Source organism: Cyanistes caeruleus, chromosome Z, assembly GCF_971803275.1.
Source record: "Cyanistes caeruleus chromosome Z, bCyaCae1.hap1.1, whole genome shotgun sequence".
Lineage (NCBI taxonomy): Eukaryota > Metazoa > Chordata > Aves > Passeriformes > Paridae > Cyanistes > Cyanistes caeruleus.
In genome coordinates, this window is record NC_141732.1 from 44,257,181 (window position 1) to 44,282,329 (window position 25,149).

General features: G+C 39.1%; 1 protein-coding gene across 5 annotated transcripts in view; it reads left to right on the forward strand.

The window, feature by feature from the left end:
- KIF27 (kinesin family member 27) overlaps positions 1-18,831 on the forward strand; it is a 29,370-nt gene extending 10,539 nt beyond the window's left edge. Inside the window, exons 5-18 of one of the 5 annotated variants that reach the window (XR_015281042.1) lie at positions 2,657-2,800; positions 5,715-5,921; positions 6,450-6,616; positions 6,995-7,128; positions 7,670-7,825; positions 8,883-9,088; positions 10,003-10,200; positions 10,558-10,668; positions 11,728-11,904; positions 12,535-12,730; positions 13,764-13,970; positions 16,215-16,413; positions 16,862-17,026; positions 17,617-18,831. Coding sequence is in view for 4 of the 5 variants with exons in the window: in XM_086869292.1 (XP_086725418.1) it covers positions 2,657-2,800; positions 5,715-5,921; positions 6,450-6,616; positions 6,995-7,128; positions 7,670-7,825; positions 8,883-9,088; positions 10,003-10,200; positions 10,558-10,668; positions 11,728-11,904; positions 12,535-12,750; positions 13,764-13,970; positions 16,215-16,413; positions 16,862-17,026; positions 17,617-17,618 (2,289 nt within the window). In the remaining variant the exon portion in view is untranslated. Of the gene's footprint in view, positions 1-2,656; positions 2,801-5,714; positions 5,922-6,449; positions 6,617-6,994; positions 7,129-7,669; positions 7,826-8,882; positions 9,089-10,002; positions 10,201-10,557; positions 10,669-11,727; positions 11,905-12,534; positions 12,751-13,763; positions 13,971-16,214; positions 16,414-16,861; positions 17,027-17,616 lie in introns of all 5 variants that reach the window. The other 4 variants (XM_086869292.1, XM_086869294.1, XM_086869293.1 and 1 more) reach the window with 4 other exon arrangements.
- The last annotated feature ends 6,318 nt before the right edge of the window (positions 18,832-25,149 follow it).

The following is a 25,149-nucleotide window of genomic DNA, read 5'->3' on the forward strand; positions in this document are numbered from 1 at the left end:
GGGGGTTGCCTCAGGCAGTCCTGGCCCTGCCCAGAGGCTGCCAATCAACTCTTCTTCACTGCCCATTGGTGGAGACTGCTCTCCTGTAACCTGATTGGCGGTCAGGTGTTGCCATGCCGCACCCCCTGGCAACAAGCCTGCCCCGCCCCCAACTGCCCCGTGCAAGGGCACAGAGCTCGCCCTCCTGCCGCATGTCCCGACCACCAAGGCTTGGCAACCATCCGGGGGAAAGGGGACTATGGAGAGAACACAGGACATCTAAACAACAAACCACAATAGTACAACTATACATCAGTAAAACTTCTTTTAACACACACACAATATTTATGCCTTAATTGTGAGAGCTAACCATCACATTACCCATCTATAACAGAATGATTGGTTTTGCATTAATTCACTACTTTTGTATTACTTGTGTTGTTTTCTCTGTTCTTTCACTTCACTTAATGAACAATTTTTGGCTTGACCCACAAGTTTTCTTTCTTTTACTTTTCCTTGGGGTTGGGGGCTTGGAAGTAAGGGAGTGTACTTAGCTGGGGGGAAAAAGAAGAGAAAGAGGGAAAGAGGGAAAGAGGGAAAGAGGGAAAGAGGGAAAGAGGGAAAGAGGGAAAGAGGGAAAGAAAGAAAGAAAGAAAGAAAGAAAGAAAGAGAACTTTCTTGTGTTTTGAAGGTGTGTACTTAGTTGCATACCCTTAGCAGCTGTCCTGTGAACCCAAAAATTGTTTTGAGTCCTGCAAATATATTACTCTATCAGAAGTATTATGGATATAATTACAATATAGATATTTTCAAAGATACCAGTGAATTTAGATAACCCAGCAACTAAATTTTGCAACTTTTGTCTAATATTAATTAGGTATGTAGTATGCTAGTCTGTCTATTACGAAGTTAGCCTCGTCTCTTATCTCTTAGCAAATTCCTAAACTGTATTTCTGCAGCTATGGTCTCACAAAACCTCCTGCATTTCTTTTTCCATTCCAATGCCTTTAGCTAACTGAGTTTCTAAACTATTTGCAGATTTCTTTGTCTGACAACCTTCTAACATTTGCTTTTGTGTTAAACATCAACTTTTGCTTTTTGGTGACATCATACTTCTTTATGGTTTTCCAAATGAGGTGAAAGTTCCAAACAAAATCTGTGAGTCTTAGCATGAAGATATCCCGTGAAGATCCTGTCATATTGGTAGTGCTGATTAGCTGTTTCTCTCACAGCAGATAAATAGTCCTAGAGATGATCTAAGGGGAGAAGAGCTCTCAGCCTTCTGAGAGCATGTCTCCTAAGAGAACTGAGACATGAGCAAATAAATAATTCTTTTTTGAAACATCCCCATATACATTTAGGAAGTACATATATTGGATGTGCTGAGTTAAAATGTTGACTGTGAACATCGGAAGAAAAGAAATGCAAATTACTGTACAGTGAAAATAATCTCAAATCAAAATTAATTTTATGACTTAAAACAACTGTATGCTAATTGGAAACTGAGTGAAGTTCTGATGCCAGATGAACACCTCAGAAAAACGAATTTGAGTTTGTCATGTGTGGAAGGAGGCAGTGCTCCAATAAGTTAGAATTTTGTAACATCAACCCATTTTTAGTTTGCAGCCAAACTGGTAAACCTGTAGATTGTTATCAGGCAATTGCATAAGCAAATTTTGTCTTTTCTTTGTTCTCAAGCAATCTAAATCACAGCTTTTTTTCCTGCCATCTTGATTTTCTTATATGGCTTGTTTTAAAACTCTGTTTCCCAGGTTCAAAACAGTGTAAAAGCTGAGCTTAAACTTAGCTTAAACTTACTTCTCCAGGTGAATATGCCATGCACAGTGAGGAAGAGATAGTTAGAGAAAGGCTAAAATAAATGAGATACTACAGACTCTAGAGCAGGGTTTGTATATGGACTGATTTAATAACTAGTAGTGGACCTATTCTTGTATGTACATACAGATTTCTTTGCTAACAGTTATTATTGCCTGGATAATGCTGTCTTATGTGATATTAAAATACTGGCATAGTGGCTTGGCTGTAGCTAACACCCAAACTCATTCATATGTCCACCACCAGGACTGCTGGAGAAAAAAACAGGAAGACCAGGAATGAGAAGGTTTGTGAATTGATGCAATGTTTCACTACTTCGTATTTGACTTCTGCTGGCTTTCTGGAAGAGTGACAATACTTGGAAGTCTCCATCTATTAGTATCAGTTCATTCACAAGAACATATGAAGAAGTATTCTTGTGGTTTCTTTAAACTGTTACACAAGTTGCAGATTGAGGACAGCTGTTCTTATTGTTTTCATTTGAGAAGTGTATTAATCACAAGAAGCTGTGATCTTGTAGCTACATGTAACAGCATACTATAGAGAATAATTGAATTTAATATATACTTCAAGAAATTAAGTTTGGTTATGAGTACATGATCTCCTTTGGAAGAATGAGACTTGTCAGAACAAAATCAATAGATGAAACAGATGTGAAGAAATAGCTGCTAGAAACTGCAGACAACAGATAACCACTTAGACAATTTGCTATACATACATCTAGACTTTGCAGTTCTGGCCATGTCTTTTAACAACAAATGAAGTTTTATTTTATTCCTATTCCAGTTGCAGGAATAATAATGTCCCTTTCGCCCAGCTGAACTTTTCTTTTATTATCTAGCAGATACTAGTTACGGATGAAGAACTATTTAGCCAGAAGAATCATGAAGTGCAGATACTGCAGAATCAGATAAAGACATTACTACAAGAAAAGGAAGAACAACAGGAATTTTTAAAGGAAGCTCAAGAAACACAAAGATTACAGGTATTCTTCCACTGGTATACATTTATCTGTATTGAACTTCTACCATGTGAATGAATTCAATAGGTCTCTCAGAATTCTTTTTACTTAACTGCCAGTAAATATTAGGGACATTGTAGCATTGGGTGTAGGTGGTCAGCCGACACTACCTTCCCAGAAGTGCCTCCAGAGGAGACAGCATCTGGGCAGGCCACACACACACACACACACTCTGACATGCCACAGATAGCAATCACTGACAGAGAGGCAGGAAGGGTCTCTGTTGCAGTTCCAGTGGGGCTTATTCCAACCATGCACCAAAGGGGTCCAGGAACAAAGACAAGGAGCAATTGAGGGTCCAGGAATATATGTGGGTTTGAGGGGGTGGATCCAATGGTCAGGGTCCAATAGGAGCAGGGGAAAGTGGTGTAGAGGTGGGGTCAGGGAGAGGGAAAGACAATGGGGTTACAGGGGCAGAGGATTGCACCAAACTGGGGCCGACTGGGGAACAGAGAAGGGAGAACTTTCTAGGGAAGGGACATACAAGGTAAAAAGGGGAGGGACAGCCAACAGGCTAACTGGGTATATGAAGTGGGGTACAACAAAATGGAGGTGCAAAGCATTATGGGAAAAGCCCTTCCTATTAACTTTAAAATGGGGGAAAACCTTACCTCCTTCCACACCATGATAGCTTTTGGCTCTGGAGCCTCCACAAGACATTTTGTTTTAATTGAGCTGTTTCACTGAATGCGTTGGGTCCATCTAGTGGATGTGTCACAGTAATGTGATTCCTGGAGATTGTATATGAGTTCAGCTGTGCCAGAAGCCTCCTGCATAACTTGAAGTGAACCATTCATGCCCTCCATGCTTCCTGAACCCTCTCCCCAGATTTGTATCTAACTCTGTGGGTCCAAGCTATTTTTAACATGTATCATTAGATTTTTATTTTTTTTCAATTTTTTTTTTTTCTATTAAATTGTAACTCTGACCTGAAATCTCTCTCAAGGTCATTGTGTGGGTTTCATTTTTCCCATGGGTTTACTTTCAAACCAGCACACCTAGTTTAGTCATATTAGCCTGTCTAGGCATCTAGTGAGAAGTGGATCACATAATTAGGAGCTCATGCTTGCTTTATATGAGTGTTTACAGTGAAATAATATGCAGATTAAACAAACATTTTCAAATAAAACTTATGGCCTGAGTCTTATTAATTAAACATATATATGTGCTTCCTCTTCCACTTTGAACAGTGCCACTTTAAAGATTACTTGTATTAATAAACAAAAACATGTACATGATCTCAGGATCACTTACTGCTTTTTCTTCCACCCAGCCTCAGGTTTGTAGATAATGCCAGTTTGGAGGCCTTATCTGCTTCTCCTACAGCATTCTCCACATTGTTCAAAAATACTTATGTTATCCAAACTGACTCATCCATAAGGCCAAGATTATATCCATTTTCAACTCACTCTATTGTTTTTTATTCTTTATGAAATATGGTTAAATTCTACCCCAGAAACAACAAGGAAGTTGAGTAATAGCTCATGGTACATTCTGCATTCTTCTACTTCAAGTAACATGTTTTCATCATTCTTTATGTTGTTGTCTTAGACTGAAAGTTCCTTCCAAACACAAATATACAATGCCTTACAAGTTGACATTGTGTTGGAATACAATACATATTATTCCCATGGCACCAAAAATAGAATATATGTATGAATATCGTATTTGTTATCATTTTGGAAGAAGTAACAGCCAACTGATCCACCTTGAAGCTATTTGTCCCTGATACAATTGCACATACAACTCCACAGTGTAACACCCTTACATGAAATACCTGTGTGTATAAACTGCACATGCATGTGTTAAATTGCATATGCCAGTGAATACAATGTAAAATATTTGACAGAAGCACTTGCCTTTCATTAGTCTACCCGCTTTATATGTTTTTAAATAGAAGTGGCAGTTTAGTGAACTAAATGCCAAAATGGTGCCTGAAAGCTCTCAAGCTTCCTTCTTGTCTCTGATACTGAAATAACCTTTTATCTACGCTGTGACAGCTACCTAGTATCCTCCAAAATTTATATAAGCAGACACTATGTTGTGTCACAGTTGACACAGTTGATACTATGTCAGTATCACAGTGTAGGCTAAAAAGTGCATTTAGCCAGAAGTGACAGAAAACAAAGAAAGTGACAGAAGAAAGAAAAAGATCATGACTAGTTTTCTTTTCCTTTACTTACCTTTCATGCACTGACTCTCCTCAAGACATCAGCAAAGGAAAAAGGAGTAAAAGTGTAATAAGGAGAAGAGCACTAGCTGTCCATGTTTTAACTTATCTGACATCCACATGTCAGGCAATACCAGCAGAATATCGACTATTCTATTGGCAGTCTTCTTGACCTTGAAATGTTATGCACATACTACCCACCATAGTTTCCTTAGCAAGCTCAAGATCTACAGAAGGAAAGTGGCAAGCATCCTCCAGAAGGAGTTGGCACTGCAGAATCATTTGTGCAGAAAAACTCACCTCCTCACATGGTTTGGCTCTTCTCCCTTACCTCATTTAACACCCAGCTTGTAGCCTGATGACTCATCATTAACAGTTTGTCAGAAATGGGTAGAATACTCTATTTGGTTTCACCCCATATGGCACTCTTTCTGTAATCAAGGACACTGGAGTAGGTCTTTCTGAACAAAAATGCATCCAAATGTTATTGGACTGGGGAGTGGGGGGGTGTGAGGATGGGGTGGGGGGTGCTGAGACTGATGGTATGTCATAGAATTCTCAGTTTGTTTCAGAATTTGTCTGTGCCCTGCAGAATAACTTAGGGTCGATGAGTGATTTACAAGATTCATGACCTTTGTGAGGAATTAGAAGTCATGAATATCATACAGAGCTCAGTTTTGCTTTTGGTTTATTTTTTTTTCCCATGAGACTGAGAAAATGGTGGAACAGCAAATACTCATTGATCAGCTAAAACTGAAATTAGAGAAGTTTACAGATGTGAAAGCTTTAGATTTCCCACGTGCTTGTGAAGATGGGCCAGCTGTCATGGCATTTGCTAAGAGGCCCTACAGTGTTCCAGTCACAAAAAACCTGCTACGCCCACTTCCCCTGACTTCAGGGACAGAGATACAAAAGGTAAGGTCCACTCAAATTTTCCCCCTTCTGCTTTGTAATGATTATAGGCCAGTGATTAGACATGAGATAATAACATATGGTGGCTTTCTCAGACACTGCTGCTTAACTTCCCACTGAAGACTGTGAAAAATTAGTTTTGTAACGTTTGTTTATATCACAGTTACCCAAAATATTAGGCTTAAAATTCCCACCTACAAGTGCTATGGCTCTCATGTTTTTATCACCCAGCTGGTTTTCTGGGGGTTTTGCAGGTTCAAGTTTGAAACATTATAAAAAATGAATTATTATTCTTACCAATATATTAAGTACTTGGGATAATGAATTTGTAACAATGCCCTCTTTCATGTTTCACAACTCCTCTAGGCTCTTGCAAAACCTTTTGTTACAAAGGTATTCACAGTTACTATAGAAAACCTGTAATTTTGCTTACAAGCTCAAGTGGTGAAATATTTTTTAAAATATGACTAACAAATTGCTAAATTGTTGCAATATTTTTACCCATCACTATTTTCATGTGCTTTTTGACAGGGGTATACCAGCCCCCCTGTCTTGTCCCTGGCCCAGATAATGGCAGAATTCCATGTTCGCAGACAGATTATGCTGAGCAAGTTAGAAGAGCAAGATAAAGTCCTTCACCACCACCTCTCTGATCAGAGTGATGAAGACACAGGCAGCGAAGAGAAAACCTTATATAAGTAATTTTTTGTTGTTTAACATTTGTTGCAGAAAAAATTATAGCAAAGGCAGTATTACTGCCTAATCCTTCCATGATACGAGATCATCTTTAATGATACTTATTAGAAACCTGTGGGACCAACTGGGCATACTGCAAAATAAGTTTAATATATGTAGGTTTAGCAAAGATTGCGTAGTCCTTGCTTGGGGGTCAGAATCTACCTTGAAGATTGGGGGATTGGATGGTGGTGTGTGTGGAAGTGGTGTGGATGAGAAAGAAGGCATAAATTTGTAAGTTTGAGATTCTTCTCTGTTAAGATCATCTATTTTGCATGATGCTTAAAGAAAAAAAAATCCCTGTGTATTTGTAGAGTAGTATGTTTATCATTCTTCTATAGGCATTCCATGAACAAAACATGGACACAAAATCACACTTCTTTGTGCTTCCTTCCTGATGTAAGTGATGTGAAATGTCAAGTAGACAAGTCTGGTTTGTCCAATAAATCTGCGCTACAAACTGACACAACCACAGGTACAATGGAAGTCATTAAAGCAAATCTTACTACAGTATCAGAATACGCAATAATGTCTTTAGCACATGTTTAGCATAGTTTTCCCAGCAAAATATGTGTATTTGTTACAAATATTTTTTTAGTTATAATTCAGTGTAGGTTTTCCAATTTCTGTTTTTCTTTACCATTCTGAAATTGATGTTAGTAGCCTCTAAGTAATACCTACTAGCCGGAAAGCCATTCACTTATGAAAAAGCTAGTCAGATATAAATCTTTAGTACTGCTTCATTGAAAGAAAATGGATTCTGTTATCTTACCAGAAATATTGAAGTGTTTTCTGGAATATTTTTCAGACTTAGAGTCTTGAAATGCAAGTGCATATCATTCTTTTTTTTCCTGTTTAGATACATGTCAGGGAAAAATACCCTGCTTTCTTCTCTCCTTTCAATTCTTGTACTTCATAAGAAAGAACGGCACACAGTCAATATTGCAGAACACTATCTTTTGAATACAACATCTATTCCAGATTTTATAACTCTATTTTGTTTTGTTTTTTTCAAGGTGAAGAGATTGACAGCCTCCAGAAAATCCATGTTTTTAACATGCAGAAGTTAAAAAATTCAGAGTTGAGACTCGCTGAGGCTGAGCAAAAAATAAGAGAACTTTCACTTAATATCAAAAGGAAAGAGGAACTTATTAAGGAATTAGTAAGAACAGGTAACTGGCTACTGTAGGGATACTGGATATTGGATACTACATCTACTACTACTACTACTAATTCCCATCATTGTAGGGAATGAAGATGTTCAGAAACAAAAGAGAATGCACAGAAAACCTGAAGTCCTATATGTCTTAGTATTTACATGACTATCTTAGGCAAGAATACTTTTAATAGCCTAAAAATCCATAAATTTTGCTGGTTACTTGCTCTGATCACACTGAAAATTTTTATTACAGCCTACTCTATGACATGAAGATTATTTGTTAAATATTTTTTGTGCTTTGCAGATTATTGCTTTTATCCAACAGCAGTGTAATTTTTAATGTGTGGCTAGTGCTACTGATCACTTTGTAGACAGGTATTTGTGACATAATGTCTGGGATAGGAGAAAAGATACATCACTGTATCTTCTCTATTCTTTTAACAGTAGAGAAATGGCAGTCAGAAGTGGATGAAGGGAATAGTGTCCCTCATAGCCTATATCCCTTACACAGCTGTCCTGACAGAAACTAGCATTGTGATGACAGGAAGGATCTCTTTCCTCAGTCTCTCCAATCACACTTTTCTCCTTCGTTTTTCTTCTCTTGAGGTGGTCTGAAAAAGATTCTGTGCCATCCCAGATTGCCCAAACAGGACAAGTCACAGAGTAGAAACACAATCCAAAATTATTTACTAATTATTAAGCTGAAAGTTGAGTAATAAATAAATGGCATATTATTCTGTGGGAAACAAAACAAAACAAAGCAAAATTATGAAATACAGGATAGCAAATTTATCAAAATCTACAGTAGGCAGAAGAACTTAACTCTGACACTCAGATGGTACTTTATTTGGTGGCATGAGGTGACTCATGAAACGTTCAGGTTTAGGACTCTCTTTATCTCCATTTCAGAGTTAGAAGGGAACTGCAGATTCCTTTAGTGTTGGAAAATGTATCAGAAATTACTGACTTAGCCAAAGCAAAGTAAGTAATGTTTCAACTCCAAAAGCGAGTATTATATTTCAACTGATTATCATATTCATTTTAAACTCTTTGTATATGCTGTCTTTAAGGTAAGGATGCTCAGTCTGTAAGCAGGCAGTATTCTTTGAAGATGAGCAAACTGGAGAAAGAAATTGAGCAGGCCAAAAGAGAACTGGCTGAAACACAAAAGCAGCTTCAGGAGCTGGACAGTAAAGAGCTGAAAGACATTCCTGAGAAAGTTACGTTACAGAAAGAGTACCAGAAGAAGATGGAGGCAGCTAAGGTGAAAGTGCAGGTATTTCTGATCTGATTTTTAAGATTTGCAAATCTCTGTCTGAACCTTAACGCTCTGCTTGTAAAATTCTTACCTGTTTTACATACTGGAAGCTGGTTTGATTGAAATAGCTAGTGAGAAACTTAATATTATTATACTCAAACCACTGGTTAACATCTACTTGGTTAGATACATAAAATATCTTCTTGGTATGTAAGAAACTAAGAATGTATTGGGAGATATGAGATGTCCATACATCATTGTATATAGTCCAATAGAAGAACTTATCCAAGAGAGGGTATTACAAATGTATTACCTGCCATAAATAAAATTGATGCTTTATGAAAATAGTACATAAATCCTAGCTCTAAGCAAATCCCTGTGATGCTTTGCAAGACCAGGCCCAACACAGATATGTTTGTTTGACACTGACCTTCTATTTTTAAGTTCTGCTACATCTAAGTCAGCATTCTGTATAGGGCCAGCTTAGGTCCTCTGTGCCTCTCAATCCTGGAATGGCAGGTTAGAAAGGTTCCATACAGAAAGAGGTGGTTTGCTTACTGACTTGAGCTCAGGACCAGCATTCTGACACCAACATTCTGGCACTATTGTGTCTCTGCAAATTTTCCAGAACTGTTGTTTCTGCTAGATTTTAGTACTTCCACTGTATTATCAAGCATGAACTGTACCTTTATTACTATTATTAGTGTTAGTGTTAGTATTAATATTAGTATTGGTATTAGTATTATTATGTTTAATTCTGCTTGTGCCAACTTTACCAGCTCAGAAACTACAGCAATAACAAGTGATTGTTTGGGCAGAAGTTATTAAATCTTGCTGACCCTAAGAATTCAGTGAAATAAAAAATGAAACTGAGTCATATTTCAGTTACAAGTTTTCCTGCTTTTAATCTGAAATTTGACATGAACATTCAGACCTTGCAGAAGAAGCAGCAAGACACCAAGAATTTGGCTTCATTATCTAATCAAAGTGAGAGAGAAGCAAGAGAACTGGAGCAGAAAGTGGCTCAGATGAAGCATCAGCAATCCCAGATACAGAAGAGACTATCTGAGGAGAGTGAAAAGAAGAAACAACTGGAAGCAGAGCTTCAGCAGGATCAGCAACAAATTAAAGTAGGATTCTTCCTCTTTCCCTGTGACAAAGATTAGCATGAATAATTTTTGCCCCTCCTTCCCCAATAAATGACACTACCAGGCTTTCTCCTAATTTTCTATAATGACTTAATTTCTTGATAAATGCACCAAAGAAACTGTCTATAAACATTTTACCTCAATATCCTTTTGCCTTTCTTTTCAATTTTTTTTTTCATTTTATTACCTGATGTCCAGCTCCGATTTGCAATGTTATAAATAAATTATAAATAAAGTTATAAAGGGTCAGTATTTCAGATTATATCTTGTGGGGACTCTCACATGAAATTTATTTGACTGACTGATGTAAGAAAAATGGTGCTTTTTGTTTGTTCACAGGAACTTCAACTTAAGATGGAGCAACAACAGAAGATCCTTAAACTTAAGGATAAAGAAATAGCTGCTTTTAAAAAGAAAAATAACTTAGTGAGAACTCCACAGAAACTACAGGTAGTTAATCTATTCCAAATACGTGTGACCTCTGAAATAAAAAAATCTTTCTTCATCCCTAGTCATCTATTTTTGTAAACTGTTTGGAAAAAAGAGTATTCCATCATAGTTTTGTCTTCTTTTTTTTAGCAAAAACTGGGAGTAGAACCTAGCAGCTCTTTTACTCTGCTCTTTTTGAATGAAAGAAAGGAGAGCCTTTAGTGTATTCCCCCCCCCCCCAATAATTTGTCAAAAATACTGATTCAGATACCTGTGAATTCAGCAAGTTTGGCTGTCTGGTGGGTTTGAGGGTGACCTTGATGCGCTGTGTTTTCAGTGTTCTGTGGGTTGTTCAGGTGTTTATTTTGTTTTGGTTTATACTCTGACATAAATTGTATTGGTTTCTGGTTTCAGTTGTTGATAACAGGGTTAGAAGAGTATGTATCTTATGTAGCCACCTAGATTGTTTCAGATTTGGACTCTGGAATATGAATTACCCTAAGTCTTTAAAGGTGAAAAGAAATTTTAAAAGTTAAATAAAGAAAGCCTTTTAGCCTTAACAGGAATATATCTACTGATAAACTGTGGCTTCAGAATAAATTTTTAATGGACCATGCTTGCAGTATCAGAGCTGTCATTTACTGTCTTTTATTCTTTCATTATTTCTTGTCACTCGGTGTTTTTCCACAAAGAGCTGTTTTTGGGCAACTAAAATGCAATGAGGATGGGCTAGCTGAATTCTCTTGGTACCATCTAAACCTAGTTACTGTGCTTGGGTAGATGACATCTATTTATATAAGTAGTTTTAAAATATATATTCTTTAGAAAAGATACTGCATCTGATAGAAGTTTGTTTATATGAGATGTAGCAACGTAACATTGCTGAGGCCCCTTTTAAGTCAGTCCAGTCTTTTGTATTATTCTGAGTAAGGATTCTGTTGCAGAATTAATACTGACATTAGAAATGTTAATGTCTTCCACAGTTTTATAAGTAATTCTGAAGAAAGGTAAAACATAATCATAACATTCTGACTCCAAGTGTCTTGGCTGATGCTCTCTGGATCTCTCTTGAAACTTTAGAAATTAGAAGAGCAGAAGAAGTGGCTAGATGAAGAAATGGAAAGAATTCTTCAACAGCACAAACAGTTAGCAGAACTAGAAGAAGATTTAAAGAAAAGAGAAGTCATTGTAGCAAAAAAAGAAGCATTATTGCAAGAGAAAAGCCACCTGGAAATCAAGAAACTGAGATCTAGCCAGGTGATTCAAGAAAACAGTCACAAAACTCACCACAGTCATAAGGCTGACTGAAAGACTAGTGGTGGGGGTGGGCAGATAAGATAGCAGAGGAAGCTCAAGGGACCTCCTGTGTCTGTACCACTGTGATGTAGATAATATGTAGCTTGACCAATTGACATTTAAAATGTAATTAACATAGATAATAATTTTTATTCACTTTTTCTTCCCCAAAATTGCAGCAACAAAACAAAAATCAAAATAAAACCATTCTGAACTGTGGAATTCTGTTACTGCAGAACATTAAATTATATGATATCTATGATATATTATTTAGGAATATGACTAAGTCCTTTTGCAATCTAGAGAACACAGCAGGGACTATTTGCAATATTTGCTTTTCAGTAGAAAGAGTGAAAACAAAGTATCATTGTTAAATACAATGGCTACCATCTTTAATTTTTATTATGTAGAAAACTGCATGTTAAACTTTTTTTTTTTTTTATGGTATCTGTCCACTGAAAGGCAATGATGTTCCATTGCAAGAAACAAACAATTTTTTTCATTTCTGAATATGACAGTGTCACCTACTGTTTTCTTACTGGAAAGGAATATCTCATTTTTATATCTGTGATTGCTGTGGGTGTTTTTTAGGCTTTAAACAAAGATAGTATGAAATTGTCTACCCGCTTGAGTATGCTGGATCGGGAGCTGTGTGATAAAAGTATGCAGCTTCAGGGAAGCACCACTGAAGACAAGTCAGACATTTTGGAAAAAATTCAGGCTCTGCAAATGGAAAGGGACCAGCTGCTCAGAAGGAGAAACAGTATGGAGGAGAAACTGAAAGATGGTAAAGTGTTGTCAACTGAAGTAAGTAAGAACCTCAGAGATAAATACTGGATTTAGGTATTGTTTGATAATAAAGAGTTCCAGTTGGAACCTAAAATGTCTCCAAATATCAGGTAAGCTAGAAATAAGGAGGAGAAGCTGAACACTTTTGTAAATAGCAATTTTAGAACTGCTATGATAGCACCAATTATATACTGGTGAATGAAGTTTAGGATCAGAGGAACATAAGTCAGATAGTGCCTTGCCAAACTCTATTGGTCTAAGAGTCATATAATGAGAAGTAAGGAAACTAGAAGTTCATCAGTTTATCACAGGCAGGTATTTTAATGCCAGGATACAGAACAAGCAATGTATTCACATAATGATGCCCCTTGATTTTTTTCATAGAATCTTGTAAAAAAGCAAACTTTACCTGAAGTACTTTCTATTTTTACAGTGAAAATTAGTCATATTACATAGATGGCCCATTACTTGGAGTTGATTAGTATCATTTTGTTGACGATAAAATAAATTCATATAAAATGCACAGATTACTTTTAGGTCTTGAGAAGCAATATGAGACTATGTCTGAGGTTGATAATATTCCAGTACGCCCCATTCATCAAAATCTGCAGTGCTTCAGGTCAGGCATTTCTGCCACTTCCCCACACAAGTCATGGTCACCAAACTCCCTACTGACTGTTGATAAATTCATTAATCCAACAGAAAACTAGTACATCCAAAAATAATAAAAAAAAATAATAGCAGAAGTCAAACTGTGGTGAGGATGAGGGAAGGATAAAAAGAGAAACATGACTTCTAGTTTTGCGATGAGACGTTTGATGAACCTCTGTATTGTGGCAAGAGTGCTATAGCAGGAAAAGTTCTAGATTTGCGCTCTACCTCTTATTGTCTCCATTCCACTGTCTGTCCTACAATTAGTTCATCTGACCATTAAGTTTAGGTTTGTTCTTGAGAATAAAGTTAAAGATACCTTGAAAGATTAATTCTGAGCTTTTTTTTTTTTAAGATTTCACTCATGTGTTTCTCTGTAGGAAGAACATATTCTTCTCCAGCTTGAAGAAGGAATTGAAGCCCTTGTAGCTGCAATTGATTACAAAAATGAAAGTATTCATCATCGCCAGCACTTACTTAGGTCATCTTCTCAGAGTCTTTCACAGAACAAGCATAATGTAATAGGGAAGCTAGTTTCCCTGTCTGCTGCTGAGCTCAGAGCTATCATAATCAGTTATTTCAACAAGGTTTGTTTTGGCTTATGAATAATATTTTATCCCATTTTCTACTGCTATTCCAGATATTGAGATGGTGACAAGAAATAAAAATAAATTTAAGAAACTTTTGGTAAATATATCTTCAGGTTACATAGATCTGCTATTAAATTATGGTTAATTTTATGTTAACTTAAATAGGATACTTGTGGGTTAACTTTGTATATCTTGATCTGATGTCATTAGCTAGAAAGGTGCTGAAAATCTGCAAATTACCTTGCCTCTTTCCAGTGCTCTGTGTTGCTAACTTACAGAGAAATAGCATTTTTGAACAGTGGTATTGTCTTCAAATTCTTCCTGATTGCAGGCTTTCAGAAAGCTTCATAAAGCTATTCCTATTGCCTTTTTCCTAAATCCAGTTGTGTTGGTTTAACATGGCCTGGCTTTTAGTGGGGGAAGAAGTGGCTTATGATAGAGAAAGCTGCTCGAAGCTTCTACTATGTCCAGCAGAGCCAATCTCTGAAGGCTCTGACAATGGACATGCTGCTGGCCTAGTTGGAGAAGTTCATAATGCCTCTGTAATGAAATCTTTAAGAAGGAAAAAAGTGTGTGCAGTTCTTTTCGGAGGGCTTGAGGGCGTGCCGTGACCAGCACGTGGCTGCTGTGGCCATGCAGCCTGGACCACCTCGGCACGGCCAGTGGTGACCTGTGCCTGCCTGGCTGTTTTTAGCCAGCTGTGTTGCGGGCAGAAGGGCAGGGACAGCGGTAGTGGCTCCTCCTTTCGGGCGTCCTGCATGAAGAGAGGCGCTGAATGGTGCCTGCCACGGTGGCCGGCACTGCGCACACAGCGCTGGCAGGGTCCATGTGGCCAACAGCAAGGGACATGGGGAGCATTTCCCCGATAGAGAACCCAGACGAGATCGACCTTTTAGTGTTGCAAAACCCCATAAGAACTTTTTAAAGGATAGAACTTGAGAACAAACAAACCTACAGACAACAATTTTCTTATGAGTCAGAAAAAAGGAGGTGAAGACACATGAGGAAAACAACATGGCAACACTAAGGTCAGTGAAAGGAAGGAGAGGTGCTCCAAACATCAGGGCTGAGATTCTTCTATGCTGAGATTCTTCTACACACCGTGGTGAGGACTTAAAATGCAATAAACTGTTTCACTGTAATTCATGAAATGCATGGGGGGATGCAGAGGTCCCCTTGCAGCCTGTGAGAAAAAGTGCTCATGCTGGAGCGAGTGGGTGCTGAAAAGCTGTAGTTTAGTGAGAAGCTTGAACAGAGAGAGAAGATAGAGAGCCGTTGTTTCCAAACTAGAACAGTTTATCCTTAGAAGACTACACCCCATGAACTAAAATCACCCACGCTATGCAGTTTTGGGAAGATTGCATTGTCCTTTCGAGGGACTCACAGCAGGTCAGGCAGGACTTCTACTCTTGAAAATTAGAACCATGCTAGAATGCAGAGAACAGTGTCCCATGGCACAGCAAAACAAAATCCTCTCCTTAAGTGAACTGAAGAAAGATTTCAAGTGAAAAAACTGAGGAAAGTTGTCACAACCTGCTGTCAGTGGAAGGAAGGAGGGCTGGAGGGAGGATGGAAAAGGATGTTCAACAGGTTTTCATTTAGTTTTCATTATCCTTTTTTAATATTTTTAATAAGTTTTTCATTATACCATTTAAATTTGAGCCTGTTTTGCCCTTAAAGTGTTTCCTCCCAGTCCTTAACTCACGAGCCCTTTAGTTTTTCTTTCCTCCTCCTCTGCTAAACTATAGCAGGGGAAAATAAGTGAATAGTTTTTCATGACTGCCTGGCTTTTAACCAGTGTCAAACCATGACACCAGTATAAACTGATTTTACATAAGCTCTCTGCAGTGTGTGCAGCTACATGCTTAGAAATCATATTGACATTTGGAAACTTAAATATTAAATGCATTATGACAGGGTGTCTTTGTGACCTTGGATGAACCTTTGGCAATTTTGTAAAAAAGTTGTCTATGGGATGCGAGTTGGAAGTTTTTCACAATCTGGAAAGCAATGTTCTTTCAGTTTAAGTTTTGCACAGGCTATTAAAAAAAAATCTACTAGTCCATGTGATCAAAATGTAACCAGTCCTGAAGTGACAACTTGTAGCAGTAGGAAGTCTATTTCCAGTATAAGCTTAATGGTAGAGATCCAGTGCTTTTGTGTTTTAATCTGTTAGGCTGAAGGGTAAAAGAGCTTCTTAAAATGTTTTGATAAATCAAAAAAAGTGTGTTTCTTTCTAAGATTGTTGGCCTACGTGAGTCTGAACGAAAATTACAAGTGCAGATTGAAGAACAGGAAATGAAGTCCATACACCAGAAAAACATGATGCGTGAATTAGAATCTGCACTTGAACACATCAAGTTGCAGTGTGACAGGCAGCTGACTCACCAGCGCCAAGAACATGAGAAAAAAATACAGCTTATATTGAATCATTTCAAAGGTATTTTCTTCTTGGAGGGGAATTATACAACAAGTATTTTCTTCGGTCATGAATGGAAATACTGTATTCCATATGAAAAAAAATAAATAATAAGGTTCAGAGATATATTTTCGTTGTCACTAATTCTATCGCTATGTAAGATGTCAAGGAACAGACACATGGTGTCTGTATGAATGCAAAACTGGGTATTTTTTTAAAGAAGTATCAGAATTGTTGTATTTTTATATTGAATATACTGATAATGAAGAGTCATAAGATATTGGTTCTGTTGATCTTCTAAGTACTATTACAGCTAAAAGGTGGGATTGGCACAGCCTTTTTGATCTTATTTCATGTTAGTTAAAACATGCACATTGCAAGCAAACTGCCATCAAGATACTCTGTCTAGTTGGGCGTCTTGATTTTTGACACAGATACTTGGTTCTTAAACTAGTTTTATTTCTCCTAGAAAAAAATAGTGAAGGTATTGCAGAAACCCTGAAAGGGTATGAAGTAAAAATCCAGCAACTGGAAAAAGATTTATTTTTCTATAAGAAAACCAGCAGAGAGCTGAAGAAGAAATTGAAGGGTCTTCTTGGAGAGTCATCTGAACAATCATTGTCATCCACTAAATGTAAGCATATTATCTGATAATATTTATGCAATTGTCAGTAGACCATTTGAGGAGTGGTGAACACACAGAACTATGTCAAATAGCTGTAAAACGTTGTATTTTTAGAGTTAACTGTTCTTCAGGAATATATTCTACCTCTACCCCCATTTCAAATGAGAGATAGTTGTTTATAGCTGTAGCAGTGGTGTGCCAGTGCTTTAAATTATTGTTCTGTTTTCTCTGGATTCTAACATAATTTCAGCATCTCCAGCCTTCAAACTGTTATGGTTAAGACAAAGGAGTTTTGCCGTCTGAAAACGTCTGTATGCTGTTGTAACTAACACCTTTGTTATATGCTATGCATTTGATTTCTTAAAAGTTTCTGGGAGATTGTCAATGAAGAATGCCACACTTCCAGTTACTAACTTACTTTAGCTACTTACTTACTAAAGCCTAAAGAGAACATTTACACAACTGAAGGAGAAAAAATAAGTGGTCTTTATTGTGACTATGTGCTTTGACATAAAAAAGCCTGCAACCAACTGAACAAACAAAAAACAACAACCAACTCTTAATATAAGTTTTTAATTGTTCCATGTCCTTCTTGCCAGAATCCAGATGTACAACAGAGCTATTCACTTGGAGAAGAAAAGAAGGTTCAGTTTCATCACTGTTTCTGTTGTTTGACACCTCTCAGTGCCACCACAATACCTCACATGCACAACATAGCCTTCTTGGCCTGTTGGTGTTTCTTTTTAAAGCTCAGCGAGACTGGTTCTTCCTTCCAACAGAGGCTTTCCACTGAGTGCCATGCCTTCCTACAGAGAGATGCTGATCACATACCTCTACTCCCAGAGTGAATTAGGGTTCAGCCCTTCCCCTCTAGGCAAGATAATGACCCTACACATTCATTACTATAAAATACACTATCGAACTGTGAACGTGAATATTCTAGAGACTGGATTATAAATGAGTATGGGAAAGGTTATTTTGTATCTAATAGAGAAAGAAGCATGTAGTTTAGGATATGTGGGGAAGCACCTATCCTTGGCAAATTGTAAGAGTGGGAAGAAGGGATAAGATCCCTATGAATTTCCAACTTTTTCCAATGCATGTATTTGCAAGTTTTATAAGAAATACTCTGCATTTAGTTATTTTTCTTTTTAGTATATTATGAAACCTGTTGCTATACAATGCAATAAAACCATAATTTGTTACTGAGCTTTAGAAATAATAAAATCCCTGTTTGTATATTGCAGTCAAATTTATTGAATGTCTTTTGTGTATTGTACTAGTATAGTTGCTGTTTTTCAATATATGAATAATTTCATATTTGTCATGGTTCAGTGGTTTTTAGACTGCTAACTGGGATACATGACAAGTTAGAATGATGATCCTTGTATTAACAGCACCTTCTTAGATGAAAGTAACAAGCAAGTACCTCCAATGTTTTTGTAGATGGTGAACTTTTTGAATAGAAAGGGCAAAATGTGAGGTGCTGATAACTTCTTATATTCATACTGCAGGTTCTTGATGCTGTAAAACCATGTTGCCTACCTATATCAGGTACTCAGAGAAGTTGTAACTTTTAGTTATTTTTCTGCTGGCAAATTTCATTTTAGATAACAGTGTTGGTGTTATTATCCAGTCAAGAGAAAACAGAAGTTGACTTCTTAGGAATTCAAGTCAAAACAGCTGTTAATAAAGTTCATGTCTTTAGTAATTACAAGAAAAAGTAATTTTTGAAGTATCAGAGAACTCCCAGTCAGTCTGCTCAGTGTACTTTAAGCAATGAATAAAAATAGTAATAAAATAATTTAAAACAATTCTCTACTGCTTTACTGGATTTTGTTACAGTGCCAATTCCTAGTGGATTTTTGGGGGGTTTTGCTTTAGGTACTATATAGGCAATGGTAACACAGACTGAAAACAGGGCTAGAAGGCAATTTTCCTTAGCCACTGTGGTGAATACCAATACTGTGTAATTATTAGCAAACAAATATTTTCTTCCTGGTGATGAATCAGATTTCCAATTTCAGTTCTATGTAATAGGAGAAAATACAACAAAGTACAGGTCTCATTCTTGTTATATTACAGCTTTAAAATAACTTCTCTTAAAACTGAGGAAATACTGGATTTTTTCTACCTCAGTATTGGACTGAATGTACAGAAATATTGCCAACAATGTTTAGCTCTTAAATGCAAGAAAATCTGAATAGAATTTAAGAAAACAAATAGCTTGGAAATAGGTTTTGGATAACAATAAGTTTTGGATGCCCCATTCATGGAAGTGTTCAAGGTCAGGTTGAACAGGGCCTTGACCTAGTGTGTAGTAGTGCATTTTGTTATTTGTCAATATTATGGATTGTTTTGCAGCTGTTTTGCTCCAGGTTACTCCCCCCAAATAAGAGTGGTTCCTTCCTAGTTGTCCCCTTGTCCCCACCTCTTCCCACTGTCACTTATCCCAAAACCCTTCCCCATGTTCCAGAATGTTCAGTGTCAATCTCCCCTTGAACCAATTGTCTCCATTTCCCAGTTGTCCATCAGTGGACAACACATTTTTCCAGGACCTTCCCTGTCAATCCAAACTGGTGCCTACCCTTTGTTACTATAAAGTCCACTGTCAATCTCCCCGTGACAGGGACCCCATTGGCTTGTTTGATCTGTACCCTCCCACTGTGTTCTCCTATTGATTTGTGAAATGCATACCCCACCTTGTATCCCTCCCCTAAGATTCCCTGGTTGGTTGCCACATTGTATCCTCCCTCTAATCCTCCCATGTTTATAAGCTACTGTTTCACCCTACTCTTGGTCATTGGTTCCTGACCCCCTAGGAAATAAACACTCTGGGCTTCACATCAAAGATCCCTCTCCGTCCTTTACTCTGATCCTCGGCTTGTCTTACCATCCAAAAGCCGTAGAGTGTGGTGCCTTGACCACGTTACTCCCTGCAAGCTGCACCCTGGACTGCCTGTCTCTCTGGGGGTGGCTCACTCTTATTGCTGTGCCAGGAGCCAGCCTGGGTGAGAAAAACCACTGGCATGGAGACACTAGTGAAAGATGTCCCTGCCCTTGGCAGTGGGACTGCCATGACAGTACATACCAGACTTAAGTCTGACCCAAACCATTCTGTGATTCTAAAATTTAATGGTCTGTGTCTTGTTTACACCTACATGACTTCCAGTTGCAAAATGCAGACACTAACTTGTCCAACTACTACAGAAAAAGCTCTTCCCTGCCTGCTAAGTGTTAAGGAAAGTGCCATGTGTCATTCTCCAGAGCTAGACTAGTAATAAATAATTCCTCTTGTACTACCAGACAAAGCTCAAACATTTCTTTTGTCACCAAATGCAGTATGGCTATAAGAATGCAGAACTGTTTGTGCAGCACTGAATGCAGTACTATATCCTGGGATGTTACTTAATGATAATTGCTTATGGCATCTTGCCAGAGCTTATCTGGCTCTGTCACTTAGGCCTGTGACAGGAATGGGTCACACCCCAGGAGCAGGATGACCCGAGGTGTGACTAGAGCACTCGCTCTACGGCTTTTTGGCTGTCAGTCTGAGCTCTGAGGAGACAAGGATTAGAGGGAAGTCTTTTGCATGGGATAACAGAGGACTTATTGCTCTGGGGAATACTGGGGGCAAAAGACAGAAAATGTGAACATGCAACAGCTGAAATAGGGAGGCAATTCAAAGGGAGGGTACAAAGCATCAGCTAATCAGAGCTATCCTGGGGAGGGTAAAAGGCAGGGTTCACAAAATCATCCTCCAATGAGGGAGATAGGGGGGGAGAGTTGGGTCACATGGACTAATCAAGTGTTGAAGTTTAGGGGATTTCTGAAGAGGAATTCCAAGCATGCGGTGGGTCTAAGGTAGGACTTACAGGAGACTCAGGGTAGATTGACAACGTGGGGTGGGAGGGTCTCATTTGGGCAATAACAGAACATACCATTAACAAGAAACACACTGCAACAATTGCTGAAGTTGAATGTTACAGAATGTTAAACTATGAGTAGACCCTGGCTGATTAGAAGAAAATTGGGAAACCTGTTGATTACCTGAGAAACAAGCAGAGAATACGGAAATTGGAGGGAAAGAACCAGAGAAGAGACCAAACAGTATATTGCAGTCAGTAACCTCAGGATCTTATCCAGGGAAGCTGCAGGGTTCTGGGGATCAGCATGGAGCACCAACGAGACGGGCCTCTGTTCATGAAACCATTTATTCAGCATGGGAACAAACTCAGATCTGGAACAGAGAGCTCCCAACAGAGGCACAGCAGGGGTTTTTGAGAGACAGAACTTTTGATGGTCTCCACCCTTGAGGGTGGAGTTCAGGGCCAGGGACCACTAGAAACACAGCAAGGGAGAACCTCCCCCCCCCCAGGGACTCAAACCCAATCAGAGCCCCTGGGCCGCCCTTCACAAGGGGTTTGGGATGGGACAGTGTAACTCTTTGTCTTCCTCGAGGCACGTCGCCACAACAGTAGACAACGCAAAATACCTGTAAGTCTAAAGAAGACTTTTTTTTTTTTTTTTTCCACACACTGTAGCACTAAGCCATTTCCAAAGCAAGTATGTGTGAAGAATGCTGTGATGACCTTCACTTGTATGGGCAGCAGGAGGGTAAAGTGGGACAGGAGTCTTTATTAATAACGGTAGCATGAATCTGTAATACTGTTACAACTTGCTACTGTTATAAATTTGTATTGTGATATTGGCTTTCGCAGATGAATATTATATATTAAATACTTTTTAGCTATGCTAACAAGTCTTAAGTTTAAAAGAATTTCCTAGGTACAAGGCAAGGAAACTCCAGAGGGCAAGGACAGTGGGGCCCAAGTTGTTATCAGGAGAACAATAGAGCCCAAATTGTTATCAGCGGAAGATATGAAGACCAGCTGCCCTCAGGGGAAGGATGAGGGGCCCAGGCTGTTATCAACAAGTGACCATCTGCAGCAAAAAAGAAACCAAACTCCAAAATAATGCTGACCAGCAGAAAATAACATGATCCAAGAAGGTGGAACCAGGGAGGGGACATGCTTGAATATGCATTAACCTCTCACAGCAAAGATGGGATAAAAAGGACACTCCTGAGATACCAGGTGTGTTCCTGGTAACCCACCAGGGCACCCGGCCGTTTTAACCCTTTGCTTTATTTCTTTTGTCTCCTAATTGTCTTTTGTTTATAATAAATTCTTTTTATAATTTATTAAGTGAATCTCGTTTTTAAGACTACTGACTTCTAAAAACTAGTTCCATGAAGATTCTAACAGTGGAATAAGATTTTCCAAAGAAATGAGACAGTGTAACTAACAGTCCACATTTATTCAGATTTCATAATAATGCTGAAAGTCTTACTGTAGATTCACCAATTTTTTTTGTCCTACCTTTATTTGTTTGTTTTCTGGCTAACTCTTCAAAAATAATTTTCAAATTTGTTATCTTCAGAATGTTACTGGTGCCACTGTTCAGAACTAGACCGTGTGACCACACAGGATAAACTGTACATAATTACATCCTGACAGATAGAATGCTACTGGGTAGAATGAAGTAATCTGTTTTGTTACCAGCCTGATTCAAACTAAGTCCCCTTCATTTGGTGAGGTGGTATGTGTTTTCATTACCTGCTACATCACGGAAAACATTCACCAAGGGTTACAAGAACAAGACTTTTATCTAATCAAATCAGTGGTGCCCATAACTTGGGAGATGTGATTTCTTTTCCAACGTTTTTGTATTTGTAAGCAATTTTGAATTAGGAAATACAGGATATTCATCTTTTCACAAAAACACTAATTAGTCTGTTTCAAAGTACCATTAAATTGCTAGATTCTTTTTAGAGAGAGTCATTTGATTATTCTATATTATTGTTGGGGGTTGGGTGTCCTTCCTTTTGTTCTGGCTCACCAATGGAATTTTTACCCATTAGTTTTGGGAAAACCTGACTGCAGATACTTGGTGGGTGCTTGAGAAACACAAAGAGTTTGGCTGGGCCCAGGGGGGAAGGGGGGGCAGGAAAAAGGGGAGGGCGGGGACAGTTTGGCGGGCTTCTTCATCTTCAGAGAAGGACACTTTGCTGGGAGCTGTTGCTGCGGAGAGAAGGGAATTTGCCATCACCCAGACGGAGCTGCTGCTGCTTCTTCTCCTTCTTCCCTCTTCGTTGGTGGGCCTTGTCCCATGCCGGGATGCGCCAGTGCCAGGAGCTGCTGATCCACCTCATCCACCGGCCCAGGATCTCAGCTCATCCCTGCTGTTCCAGCTGGGTGTTCCTCAGAGCCCTGCAGGAGCACTGGGACTGACTGCCCGAGGGGTTTGTGAAGCAAAGCCTCTCCTCCATCCCTTCTCGTCTCGGCCGAGAAAGCTGTCACGGGGTCCCTGGTTCTGTTTTGTTGTTAATGCTGTAGTTATTGTTGTTTCTTTGCCTTGCATGGTAGTTTGGCATTTAGTGAAAGAAATGGGAACCACCCATGGAAGTGATTTCTTTGAGAGAAGCTGCTGGGAGTTTCTTCTGTGCTTGAGATCAGGCCAATAGCTGGCCACTTCTGAGAACTGACAGCATCTTGCACCACTGAAAAGTAAGTTCACCTTTGTGAATACCACCTTTTAAAAACCCAAGCCCGGGAGATTATCTCTCTTTCTTTCCGGCCTTGAAAGGCAGCAGAGCTCTGGTGAGGCTGGCCCCGCTGCCCTGCGGCCTGTGCGGCCTGAGGGGGGCTGAGCCAGAGCCCAGTGGCTCCCGGGCGGGGGATGGAGACTGCAGGGTTCCCCCGAGCCCGGGACAGGCTCTGTGGTGGCGCTGGCTTCTCCTGAGAAGTTCTCCGGGATCCATTCTGGCGGGGTAGCCGAAGCGCTTCCCAGGGAGGCCCCCAGACGGCTGTTGATACTTGCCGACAACTCCCCCCAGCCCAGCCTTCGGCCCTCACAGACCGCTCCAGGCCGAACACTGTCTGCTCCCTCCCTTCGGCTGCTGGGTGTAAGACACCTGAAATCCGACACCACGACTGCCTGCAGCAGCTTGGGCCAGATTTAACTGCTTCAGTACAGAGATAAGACCTGCAGACCTTGTTCCTCTCTCCAAGGAGAGAAGGATGAGAGCAGTCAAGACATAAAAAAGAAAACATGAAACATCAAGGTCAGTAAAAGAAGGAGTCAAGCCTCAGATGGAAGGAGAATGAGGAGATGCTCTAATAGGCTGAAATATTCTTTTGGTACGGCCATGGAGATGGACAATAATGTTCTGAAAAATAACTCTTTAATTCATGAAAGAGCAGTGGGGGAATTCAAGCTGCAGATCTGAGCAGAGGTATCCATCGATGAAGCTAAGCAGACGGTGGAGTAGCTGTGATCCCATGAGACACTTGAACAGAGAGAGCGATAAGAGCTGATGAAGACTCTTTGCCCCAGGGAGAGAAGAAGAAAACCTCTGTTCTCAAAGATGATCCCAGAGACAGATGAAGAGAACCTTTGCCTTTGAATAACTCATACTTAAAATAACACCCCATGAGTTCATGGCCCATGAACACACTTCTAGGAGGTATGTGAGAGGAGACAGGGGTCTCCTCTCTGAGAGGAGAGGGCAGAGTTTGTGCCTGGGTGGCTGCCAGTCATAGAAATGAAAAGCCATGAGAGAACTGTTTCTTGTAAAAAAATCTCCACAGCATGACAAGAGAAAAATCATCTCCATACAAAGGCTGATGAAAAGACTATTGTATAGTACCTGCTTTAACATCACGGGTTTTGTCTCATCATTGTCAGTTAAAAAAAGAAAGATTGGGTGGGGGGAAGAAAAAGTTTCTGGACGTTTTATTCTGGTTTCTTATTCTTTAAGTCCTGTTAATAAACTTTCTTTATTCCTTGTAAGTTTTAAGCCTGTTTTGCCCTTCTCCCAATCCATATTTTACAGCAAGAAATGAGTTTTAGCTTGAGCTAAAACCCACCACACCTTGTTATACATACTAGTAAAGAACTATTGTTCCTATCCCCAGATCTCTGCCTGAGAGCCCCTTGATTTCAAAATTACAGTAATTCGGAGGGAAGGGGTCTACATTTTCATTCCAAGGGAGGCTCCTGCCCTCCCTAGCAGACACCTGTCTTCCAAACCAAGACAATTATAAAACAGAAGCCAAAATCCAAAAGAC